The sequence below is a fragment of the Polypterus senegalus genome, chromosome 11 (assembly GCF_016835505.1).
Source record: "Polypterus senegalus isolate Bchr_013 chromosome 11, ASM1683550v1, whole genome shotgun sequence".
In the NCBI taxonomy this organism is placed as follows: Eukaryota; Metazoa; Chordata; class Cladistia; order Polypteriformes; family Polypteridae; genus Polypterus; species Polypterus senegalus.
The window spans coordinates 27,493,467-27,506,615 of NC_053164.1; the positions used below are offsets into that span (position 1 = coordinate 27,493,467).

Here is a 13,149-nt window from a genome sequence, read left to right on the forward strand (position 1 = left end):
GTATTCATGCAGATCACTGCCTTCTCTGTTCTAGTTTGATTGACAGCGTGTACATGAAGATCATTGCCCAAAGTGTGGATCAGCATGCATACTGTATGTGATTTGCAAACATTATCACAATATCAGCGCACAGGTGGCCATGGATGTAAGCTGGATTGTAGCAGCCAGCATAGTACCCAGAAGATAGGCTGTTCTGGATGGATGGGTTATTGACAGCAAAATGTCACACAGGTACACTGAGCTCTGCATTCCACAAAGTCCATAAGCCCAGGAAGGTTCAAAAAGGCAGGCTGAGACTCCTGAGGCATTAGATTAGAGCTTCACAGAAGGTGAAGGGGGATCATGGAGAGAGGCACGGCACATGACTCTCAAAGATGATCGGGAACAGTGAAAGAGTGAATGCCACTTTTTAGAAACATCACCATAATAGCCACGGTTATTTTTAATAACTGTTACTCGAGATGCTTCCCATGGCCATAACAGCTGGAATTTGATTCTTCTGAAAGTACAGCTGTGGATTATTTATTTTTAAATAAACATGCCTGTTATTTGGCTTTACTCTTATTTGATGTGTGTGTGCCTTGGTCTTTTCATCTTGGTGCTTGTTACAATACTATTCTTGAAGTTGTGGCAAAGTGATAACAATTACTTACAGCTTAGCATAATATCCTACTTTATTATGTTTTCCTCCTTTTTATTCTTATTCACTACTACTACTACCTTGAGTATTATTATTGTTATTAGCATATTTGTGGAGAAGCCTTAATGTTACTATCAGAAAACTACAAAACATCCTCATACAGTGCCATAAAATCGTGATGTCATTCATTCTGAAGTGTAAACTCCTACTCCTCACTGGGAATGATTATAGGATGCTTCATAACAACTTGTCCTCCACTGAGGTAGAACAAATTTTGTATCCTAGTTGGACTTATACTTTAATGCAATTCCTTGGAGTAATTCTGAGACCCTTGATAAATACAGACACAGGCCTAAACCCTGGTGCCCTTTCTAGCGCCACAGCCTATGAATTTGCCAATGCACTGATGTGTATAGTTAATTTATGAGTGATTGACTTTGCTCTCTTTTGCTGTTTAGAGCAGTTTGTAACTAGGAAAGCTGAACCTGTGACACAGTGCAATGGTGCTTTGTAATGCAGGATGCTGGGGCATATTTAAAAAAAAAAACTTCACCTAAATTAATTAGACAATGTGAAATAATAATGGGGTGGCGCAGTGGGTAGCACTGCTGCCTCGCAGTTAGGAGACCCGGGTTCACTTCTTGGATCCTCCCTATGTGGAGTTTGCATGTTTCCCTCGTGTCTGCGTGGGTTTCCTCCAAGCACTCCGCTTTCCTCCCACAGTCCAAAGACATGCAGGTTGGGTGCATTGGCGATTCTAAATTGTCCCTAGTGTGTGCTTGGTGTGTGTGTGTGTGTGCGTGCCCTGCGGTGGGCTGGCACTCTGCTCGGGGTTTGTTTCCTGCCTTGCACCCTGTGTTTGCTGGGATTGGCTCCAGTAGACCCCTGTGACCCTGTAGTTAGGAGATAGTGGGTTGGATAATGGATGAATAGAAATAATAATGAAATAAATGTATTTGTCTATTGGGTCAATGTGTATTTGTTTAATTTCAGAGTAAATTCTTATATTTTCTGAGTAAAGCCAATCGGGCCAAATGAGAGTGTATGTAAGTCCTTGAACCTTTGGCAAGCGAGTGACCTGAGGCTCCCCTCTAATTGGTTGCTTTTAGATTTTTACAGACATACAGCTCTCTGTGCCCCAGACACTCTCACATTTATTGGCAGTGAATTACTGTTGTTTTAGGCTCTGTAAATCTAATGTGATTGGACATTTGTTGACAATTGTTGACACACTATTTCAAGTTGATTTCAATGGTTCACAGTCCACTCCCGCCATTAACGAAACTACAGATAAACAAGCACAAGTTTTGGGAGATGGCAACTTCAAGAGGAGCTTCAGAAATCAAAGAAAATGTAGTTATTTCTTTAATGAAATACCCCTTCATAAATGGTGATCGAGGACAAGGTTACACACAGACTTTTCCTGCTCATGTTGTCACAAACAAACAGAGCTGGTTAACTGTAGTTACACGGATGTGATGTAAGCAATGCCTTTTTTTGCTTTCTCTGCTTGCTGTTTCAAAGTGTTGTTACTAAAGCGTCATTCTGAACATTGCAAGCGGCACAAAAGTAGCCGCAGTTATCTAAATTAAGTTTAAGCTCATTTTTTTGGCAGGTTTATTACTGCTGAACTGCTAGATGAAGGCTACAGGATTGGCATTAGAAGGCACAACAAAGAGGTGACCAAAAATCAACACATCCTATTCAGAATAATAGACTGTGTGAAAATTTGTAGAGCAATTAAATTGGCTTTATGTGGTCATGATGAGAGCTAAAGCCCCAAAAAGCCCGGATTTTCCGTGAGTTGGTGGATTTTTGTTGTATTAAAAGAGCACCTTGAGTGTACCACCGTATTTAAAGGAAATTCAAAAACTGTACAGAATGAGCTTTTGGACTCCCTAGAACCCTTGGCGCAATGCATACATTTTCTAAAGTTAATTTTTAAAAATTCCATCTATTCAGACGGGCATTTGGGTAGTTCTGTCATCTGCAGGTGTTTTTCATATTGTTGTTGCTGTGTATTTTGTTTTAATATTTAATGTTATTCCATGTTTTATTGTTCAGCACTTTGTGATTTTTGTGTATGTTAGGCACTTTATAAATACTTTTACTTACAAACAAGAATAAATAAGAAGGTGTTTATTTTGCCACAGGTATAGTAACTGAACCAAAGAAGTGTCGTTTCAATATTTCTAAGGGAACTTTTGTAACTTTTCAGAATTTCAAAGTTTTAAACGTGTTGTTTTAAATGAGATTTGGGTTATATACTATAATATATAATATATATATTATATATTATATTATATATTATATATATAATATATATAATATATTATTATATTATTATATATTATTATATTATATTATAATATATATATAATATAATATAATATATATATAATACTGCGGTGGGTTGGCACCCTGCCCAGGATTGGTTCCTGCCTTGTGCCCTGTGTTGGCTGGGATTGGCTCCAGCAGACCCCCGTGACCCTGTATTCAGATTCAGCGGGTTAGACAATGGATGGATGGATATATATAATATATTCTAATATTTATATTACAAAAAATGTATGACGTGATATGAAGTAAAGTTCAAGTTCTGATGTGACTCCAAAATTATGTTTTTTTTTTTTTGTTATTTTTTAAATGGTTCATCTGCAAGCCATTGAGGAGCCTAAATTTCAAACACTTAATCTGTTGGTGTCCTGCAGCCTATAAAACATTATGAGATTTACGTATTTTTCTACATATTAGGTAGTTTTCCAAAGTACGTACATAAAACCTTTCTCAGAAAAACAGAAAAAAAATTGGCCATGCTGTCAATGAAAAATACAATACAATACAATGTATTTTTGTATAGCCCAAAATCACACAAGGAGTGCCTGCCTCTTGACAGTCCCCACTCTAAGAAGACAAGGAAAAAACTCCCAAAAAAACCCCAGTAGGGAAAAAATGGAAGAAACCTCGGGAAAGGCAGTTCAGAGAGAGACCCCTTTCCAGGTAGGTTGGACGTGCAGTGAGTGTCAAAAAGAAGAGAAAGAGACTGGTGACTGAAATTACTCTGTTTAATCAGAAAGTAGTTGAGAAATGTTCAGGCCTAAAGAAAAGCTGGTGCCACTGGGCAGTGTGTAGGCATTACATTAGAGTTTGTGTGTGTGTGTGTGTGTTTTTTTTTCTTCATCCTGAACTATAAAGTGTTACTTCATCCCCCAAAAAAAACTTCACCTCACCCAAATTATTTTCACCAGCCACAGTGGGAATTCTAAACAGAATACAGCATTCACCACTATTTGTGAACAGTATATGGCTGCAGCCGTAATTGTAATTGCAATTATTATATGATTAATTATGCATTTCTAATAAGATGTTATTTTTCTACAACTATCTATGTCAGCCTCCCAGTTTTCCAAAACACTCTACACTATGTTTGAAAATGCCGTGTTCAGGTAGCTTTGTGGATGCTTTCCCAAAACTTGCTGATGACCCAGCAGACCAGTAACCATCCTTTTATAGTTCAGTTATAAAACGTCTTTATGTAGGCTTTCAGCAATCACTTCAACTTCAGGAGGCGTTTGGCCCATTTGAAGTATGGGTTGGCTTTTACTGCCTGATATGTCTATAGGAAAGTAGAGGTATTCCAGTTTTAAGTTATTTTGCTGATATTAAGTAAAACGTTGATGTGAATCCCTTTCTGAACTAACATGATGTATGTGAAGGGAGATAGTGTTTTAAAAACTACTGTATGATAAGAACTTAGATGATATACAGTATTTTTAATTAAATGACATGTCCTCTTTGTTTTTAATCAGGTATGAAATCTAATCCTTAATATAAATTCAGGTTTCAGTAACCTAAAGATGTGCTTGTTTCTCATTTCTGCTTCATCTACATGGGTTTTATTTCTTTAGGTTCAGCCTGTGATCCCACAATTTCTTTGAGTCAGGCCGTGTCCAATGTTATCTGCTCCATTGTGTTTGGAAAACGCTTTGAATACGATGATGAGAATTTTGCTTGCTTATTGGCTCTCATAAACAGATTTACCTATTTGTTCAGCAAACCTTTGGTGCAGGTATTCATTTTTTCAGTTTTAGCACAGATCTGCTCCATGCCTTTTATTTCTTTGATTAATTATTTCTTTTATCTCCACAGATGTACAATTTTTTTCCAAAACTCACTAGTATTGTGTCTGGACACCTCCAAACCATATTGGACATAAATGCCGAATTTAAACAATTTATTTCCAGAATTGTTGAGGAACATAGAGAGACACTGTGTGCTGACAGCCCTCGGGATTATATTGACATGTTCCTAATCCAAATGAACCAGGTGAATGATTTGAAAATTCATAAGGCAGATCATGTTATGTGGTGCTGCTCTGTATTTATAGCACGTCCACCAATGCAATGCAACTCTAGTGGAATTAACATGAGAGGATCAGCAGATTCATACACTGTTTATGTCGCACATGTGGAGAACACAAGGCACCAAAAGACCAAATGCATGCACCGAGGAGAGAACGTCTCACATGGCATCATATCTCTATGTGTAGCTCAGGGATGACACTTTAGATTTCACAGATTTGAATCTTGCTTGTAAATTCCCAGGGGGCTTATAGCTTAAAGCTACACAACATCCAGAAGTGAATGTAGTTAACATGTCGATAATACTCAGGGTTACCAGACGTCCTGAATTGAGTGGGACTGTCCTGAGTTCAACAGATAAATCTGAATTGCCTCTAAAAATCCTGACTGAACAAAAATTGTATACAGAAAAAAAAAACCTTGGTTCAATTTTTATACTGAATATCTAGTTAAAGAGGATTGCTAAATTTTTGTAGACAGCCTAGTTTACCACCTTTTATTAATACAATTTGTAATTGTCAGCTGAATCCGAGTGTTTGGATCGTGTGTGTTTGTGTACGTTGTGTGCTTGTGTCGTTGCACGTTTCTCGTGCTCAACATGGCTGCTCATGCTCGTGTGCAATTCATTTTGAAAGTCAAGTGATACTGATAAAGACTTTTCGACTAACAAGGCAGGTCATATCTGCATACCTGCATTCTATTTACATACTGTATATTGTGTCATATTATATGAAACTTTAAACGTGTTACTAGTTATATCAAACATACTCGTACTTCTGTGACTGTTTCATATATGTTCTCTTCTATATATATTTACAAATACTTATATGTTAAGATCATATATGTTTACATATCTAAAATTATAATTTAGTTACAATTATCTATTTTTTTATCTTCCTTAGTTTCTTACTATCTTTTTTTGGTTGCTCAAAATGGTTGTTTTCCTGATCTGTGATTCTGGAAATCTGGTAACCCTGATATTACTAAACACACAGCAGAAACTCCAGTTTGGACAACCTGCATACACCATACAGATTATATGGCTGAGACTGAATAACAACATTTATTTATATAGCACATTTTCATACAAACAGGAGCTCAAAGTGCTTTACATATTAAAGAATAGAAAAATGAAAGACATAATTATAAAAAATAAATCAACATTAACATCGAATAAGAGTAAGGTTCAATGGCCAGGGGACAGAAAAACAAAAACTCCAGACGGCTGGAGAAAAAATAAAATCTGTAGGGATTCCAGACCATGAGACCGCCCAGTCCCCTCTGGGCATTCTACCTAACATAAATGAAACAGTCCTCTTTGGATTTAGGGTTCTCACGGAAGGGCTTGATGATGATGATGGTCACGTAGACTTCTTCCTTTTAATCCGTCCATCATTGTTGGAGCATCATGAAGCTTTGAGTAGGTGGAGGTGGCGCAGGCCACCACCACAAAGAAACCGGAAAAAGAAACAGAAAAGAGAGTAGGGGTCAGTACCGATTTTAGAGTGTGTGTGTGTGGTTATAAACATAATATTGCATTCATTTTTATGCTATATTTCAGCATGCAAGCACATGCCCATTTGGTAAACTTCAGACATTTTTGGCATTTTACTTATCATCCCCAGTTTTTACATACAGTCAAGCACATATTATTTGGTCTTGAGCAACTTCAAAAACAAACATAATGTAAAAGTTCTTCAAACAGAAAAGCAAGGAAAATTGAATTCTTAATGAAGACCGAATATTGCCAAAATATTGTGTATATGGAAGTATTTTCTGCTTTAATTTGTTATTTAATTCAGAGAAAAGTCAAGCAAAATGACACCTTTTATTGTCTAACTAAAAAGATTACAATGTGCAAGCTTTTGAGGCGACTCAGGCCCCTTCTTCAGGCAAGATGGAATCCTTCTGAGGAAGCACATGGCCCTGGGGAGCAGTCTCCCTTGTCCATGCAATATAATGGCTTCCAGACCAGAAAAGGAACCGCTAACCGACCTGACTGGGTTGACCCTCCAACCACATCCTTCCATTAAAAAGGTCTCCCGATCAGGTAAAGAACCAATCATCAAAGTCAGGATGCCAGCCAACCCGTGTTTTCTATTATAGTAGTTAAATAAAAACAGCAAAAGATGGGAAAATGACTCATATGTATGATAAGAAGCAAACTTGATCCTAAAATACAAAATTAAACCAGTTTTTCTGGTTCCTAAAAGCACCCAAGTGCAGGATGACCTCGCAGATGGACAGCAGTACTCTAAATAAATGTAAAAATGAATACTATACCATAATGCATCAGTTTTTTTTCAAATAAATGATTGGTTTATGCCATTCTATCAGCAGTTAACATGCAGTTACATTGAAGCTTATAACTATTATAAAATAATACATTACACGGGTCTTCAAAACCTAACTCATTATTTTAATTGTGAATAGTTATTTATATTTGCATTCAAGTATATAATTAAAAATATGTTTAAAATGTTTTCATTACATTTAGTTACAAAATTGAAAAGAAATGTAATTAAAATTTAACAAATTACACAGTTTAGTCACATGTACAACATTGTTCTAAATCAGTTTACAATGACAATATTTAGTCAATCTAATATTTTTAAACAGATGTGTGAAGAATACCACAATGCAGATTCATTGACGTACATATAACTACACTAGTTTTTGCCACTTCTTAGTTTTCTGATCCAAAACTTTGTTTGGCGGCTGTCATTTGCCACTTTTTCTTTTTCTTTTTCAGCAGTAGCCTGCCATCATACTAACATCCCAGTGTCCCTGGTCCCTTTCTTGCCCTTGACATCCCAATAGTTCACCTTCATCTTCACTCACTGCTCCAAGATTTTCAGGGAAAAATTCCAAATGCAAATTGAAAAAGTTCTGTAACAACCTGATTCCTTAAACTTAACTAATACATGTTTCACTATTTGTTTAGAAATTATTTCTTTGACTGATACCCAAACTTCTTGTTCCAGGTGGTTCATCGCATCATCAGATTCTGCTTCAGAAGTCAGTTTGCTGATATCAAATCCAACAAAAATGTCCTCTTTCAAACCCAGACACTTTCTACACAAATACATTAAACAGGCTCCATCATTTGATAGGGCTTTGACAAAGTGCTGCATTAGACCAAGTATAATACGAAGCAGTGGTAGCAGCACTTAACTGGATCCACCAGGCTAGGTCTGATGATGTTTTTCGCACTACCTTTAGTATTTTTCTAGCTGGCCATTCCTTCTGAACCCAATGAAACTTCTCGACTCTGCTTTCCCACTCATAGAGAACGTTTGGGAATTGTGTATGCCCTAACTATTGGTAGAATTCATCACTGTGTTCAATTATAGGTATATTCTAACTTTATTATTTAATAAAATAACTATTTTGCTTTATATATAGATTTTAATATTAGAAACATTTAAATTCAAGTGAATTATCATTAAATTGAAATACTGTCATTTAATTATAGTGCAAAATAAATAATTGCCACCTAAAAAATGTGCTTTTTGAAAAAATGTTAAGTGACAGAGTTCTTTGTGAATATGTATCGTATATATTATATATATATATATATATATATATATATATATATATATATCATATTGATTTTTCTAGTCTCTGAATTTTGTGATTGTCTTTCGATTCTGAGTATTAAGTTGTGGATTTGGACTGGATTGCTTTGAAGTACATTTCAGCCGATTCCTTCTTGTTATATCGGATGATACATTTCTGGGATTCATTTCATAAAAATTGAGCTGGTGTTTTAGTTTTACTTATTTCCTGATAATACTTGGATTATGTATAGTAACCTTTCTGTAATTTAAGTAAAGGCAGATATGTATTTGAGTTATTTGTCACCAAGACGGAAATATTCTAGTTCATTTTGTTGGTTTCATCTTAGCAGATGTGGAAAGCAGTATTATTATCCTGTAAAAAAGTTTTGAAATACAAAAGATGAGAATTGCTGAGGCTTTTGATTCACTTATTCTAGTAAGTATTTTTTTCAGTGTTACCTCTGAAACATCCCCTCTTAACTGAAGTTTCCATTGCTGTTTTCTTAAGGAAAGTAATAATGCTGAGAGTCCATTTCACTATAATAATCTGCTGGAGTGTGTTAAAGATCTTTTTATGGCTGGTACAGAGACCACCAGCACCACACTGCGATTTGGGTTGCTGGTTCTAATTAAATATCCACATATACAAGGTATGTCAATTAAAGTTTCTCTCTTAGGTTTCTGCATTTTAATTTTGATGAGTTGATAACCATGTATCCTGGTGCTTGTCGAGCTTGGTAATCTTTTATTATGTAGTATGTTACTTAGCCTACCTGTAAAGATTTGGCTCATACTAGGATTTGCTTCTTCATTCATTCAGAAAAGGTTCAAAAAGAGATTGCTGAAGTAATTGGTGATCAGCGTTCTCCCACTATGGCAGATAAAAAGAAGATGCCTTATACAAATGCAGTGATCCATGAAATCCAACGGATGGCTGATCTGGTCCCAATGAGTGTCCCTCATGCCACCACTGAAGACACCCACTTTAGAGGCTACGTGATTCCAAAGGTGAGATACTTTTTGAAGTTTAAGTTTAAAGGTGTGTTTAAGATAGTATAATGAATTCTTTACTTGCATCCCTCCTCATTCAGTAACAACATAACAATACTAAATCCTACTTCCACTTTGGAATTCTGGGGTATTGAGTAAGGCTGAAAAAAGTGAAGGTGTTAGAATATTTTCTGAATCGACTGTGAGTGTTTGTGTATATATTATGGTCATCAGAAAAAATGACAGGTTGAAAGACAAGATAAATGTTAGGGTGTCACCCTGAATCTTCCTGTTTTCTTAAAAATTTTTAAACAATATGCAATGAGACGAAAACAAACAAAAAAGTGTTGCCCTCTGGTGTTCTGCTATCACTGCCTATCAAGGCTTCCACTTTCACTTTGCTCGAGGTTTGAAGGAGCTCCAAGTTAGCAAGTGACACCTCCTTCCAGGTGGCTGGGCTCTCATGAACATGGGACCAGAAGGGGCGGAGTCACTTACCCTCAGTGGGTGGTTCCTAAGCACCGTGGAGGCAAAGGAAGACAACTCAGTTAGCGGCAGCACCTCCTCTCAGCCAACGGTGGAATTTTATACCTTGAAGGAATCTGGATGGAGATCCTCTGACAAGCATGCATAACTATATTTAATGTAACTGCTCACAAAAATTAAAGGAACACTTTTTTTATTGGGCCTGGCATGAAATCAGTTAAACCTGTCTGATAATTTTCTGGTTGGTTAAGCAGCTGAGGTCATTGTTAATCACTTTCAGCTGTGTTGGTGTTTATGGACTTAACGACAGGTGCACTAAAGTGGCAACAATTAGAAAACCCTCAAAACAGGACTGGTTTTACATGTGGAGGTCATTTCAAGTTTCTCCCTCTTTTTTGGCTGGTTTTCCACTCGTGCTAGTTTTGGCTTGAGTAATCATCTCTACTGGCAGTATGAGGCGATTCCTTAACCCTACAGAAGTTGCACAGGTTGTCCAACTTCTCCAGGATGGCACATCCACACGTGCTGCAGCAAGAAGGTTTAATGTGTCTCCCAGCACAATCTCCAGAACATGGAGGAGATTTCAGGAGACTGGCTGTTATTCTCGGAGAGCTGGACAGGGCCGTAGAAGGTCCTCAACCCATCAGCAGGACCGATACCTGCTCCTTTGTGCAAGGCGGAACAGGCTGAGCACTGCTCGTGCCCTACAGAATGACCTCCAGAGGGCCACTGGTGTGAATGTCTCTACCCAAACAATCAGGAACAGACTTCATGAAGATGGCCTGAGGGCCCGACGTCCTGTAGTGGGCCCTGTGCTCACTGCCCAGCACCGTGGAGCTCGACTGGCATTTGCTCAAGAACACCAGAATTGGCAAGTCCGCCACTGGCACCCTGTACTTTTACAGACGAGCAGGTTCACCCTGAGCAGCTGTGATAGATGTGAAAGAGTCTGGAGAAGATAAGAAGAACGATATGCTGCCTGCAACGTCGTTCAACATGACAGGTTTGGTGGTGGGTCAGTGATGGTCAGGGGAGGCATATCCATATCACATATCACTGCGTAGGAAATGGTGCTCTGACTGCCATAAGGTATCGAGATGAAATCCTTGAACCCATTGTCAGACCCTACGCTGGTGCAGTAGGTCCTGGTTTCCTCCTAATGCACGACAATGCCCGGCCTCATGTGGCAAGAGTATGCAGGCAGTACCTGGAGGATGAAGGAATTGAAACAATTGAATGGCCTTCACGATCCCCTGACTTAAACCCAATAGAACATCTGTGGGACATTATGTTTCGGTCCATTAGGCGCCAGGTTGCTCCTCAGACTGTACAACAGCTCAGGGATGCCCTCATACAGATCTGGGAGGAAATGCCACAAGACACCATCCGTCGTCTCATTAGGAGCATGCCCCGACGTTGTCAAGCATGCATACAAGCTCGTGGGGGCCACACAAGATACTGAAAAGCATTTTGAGTAGCAGAAATTAAGTTTTTGAAAAAATGGACTAGCCTGCCACATCTTCATTTCACTCTGATTTTAGGGTGTCTACACAATTGAGCCCTCTGTAGGCAGAAAACTTTTATTTCCATTAAAAGACTTGGCATCCTTTTGTTCCTAAGACATTGCCCTGTCGTTATTTGTATAGATATCCAACTTCATATTGAGATCTGATGTATCTAATGTGTTTCTTTAAAGTGTTCCTTTAATTTTTGTGAGCAGTATATATATATATATTCCAACACATTTTATATTTAGGGTGTAATGACATGCTGTATCTTTTCATATCCTTTGAGACAAGGCTCTCAATATGAAATTTATAGTGAATTGAACAATATATTTTGCAAAGTCAAAAAAATAAACAAACGCTTATAAATCATTGCCTATAAACTCACGTGCTAATTGAATATGTTATGTGTGGTTAATTAAATAAGCAAATCCATTCTGTGGGCAGCCCCTGCCTCCTCTGAAGTTCTTTTTTCACACATTATTGCAGATCCCACACCAAGCAACACTCAATATCACAGAATGAAAAACAAGATTTTAGAAATTTGTGCATATTTATTAAAAACAAAAAATTTAAAAAATATCACTTTGGCACAAGTATTCAGACCCTTTACTCAGTACTTAGTTGAAGCATCTTTGGGGTTGGCTACAACCTGGAGTCTTCTTGGGTTTGAAATAAAAAGCTTCCCACATCTGGATTTGGAGATTTTCTCCCTGTCAATCATCTCAATCTCTGTCAGGTTGGATGGAGACAATACATGCACATAAGTTCCAATTTCAAATTTATATAATACCATAAATCAATGTTTGCATTCGTTTCTGTCAAAGTCTTTTCTTCACCGAGCAGTACTTTAGCAAGACCTAAATGTTTACAGAAGAATATACAGGTAGTCGTCGACTTATGACAAATGCGTCTAACAACCATTGAACTTACAACCACTACTGTGTCTCACGGGCACATGATAGTTTTCTCCACGCCAGCTACGTATGCTGTGGCTCACTCATCTCAATCTCAGTTTATTACCTCCAGCAGTTTCAACTACGTTCATTAGAACATTAGAACAATCTAGACGAGAACAGGCCATTAAGCCCAACAAAGCTCGCCAGTCCTATCCACTTGTTTCCTCCAAGAAAACATCAAGTCGAGTTTTGAAAGTCCCTAACGTCTTACTGTCTACCACACCACTTGGTAGCTTATTCCAAATGTCTATCGTTCTTTGTGTAAAGAAAAACTTCCTAATGTTTGTGCGAAATTTACCCTTAACAAGTTTCCAACTGTGTCCCCGTATTCTTGATGAGCTCATTTTAAAATACAAGTCTCGATCCACTGTACTAATTCCCTTCATAATTTTAAATACTTCAATCATGTCACCTCTTAATCTTCTTTTGCTTAAACTGTAAAGGCTCAGCTCTTTTAATCTTTCCTCATAATTCAACCCCTGTAGTCCTGGAATCAGCCTAGTTGCTCTTCTCTGGACCTTTTCTAGCGCTGCTATGTCCTTTTTGTAGCCTGGTGACCAAAACTGCACACAGTGCTCAAGATGAGACCTCACCAGTGTGTTATAAAGGTTGAGCAGAACCTCCTTGGACTTGTACTCCATAGATCGT

The 13,149-nt window shown here is 37.7% G+C and overlaps 1 protein-coding gene across 1 annotated transcript in view; it reads left to right on the forward strand.

Moving 5' to 3' along the window:
* Positions 1-13,149, forward strand: part of LOC120539731 — a 94,373-nt gene that overhangs the window by 62,144 nt on the left and 19,080 nt on the right. Inside the window, exons 13-16 of the mRNA XM_039770113.1 lie at positions 4,549-4,709; positions 4,790-4,966; positions 9,070-9,211; positions 9,382-9,569. Of these exons, the coding sequence (XP_039626047.1) occupies positions 4,549-4,709; positions 4,790-4,966; positions 9,070-9,211; positions 9,382-9,569 (668 nt within the window). The remainder of the gene's footprint in view (positions 1-4,548; positions 4,710-4,789; positions 4,967-9,069; positions 9,212-9,381; positions 9,570-13,149) is intronic.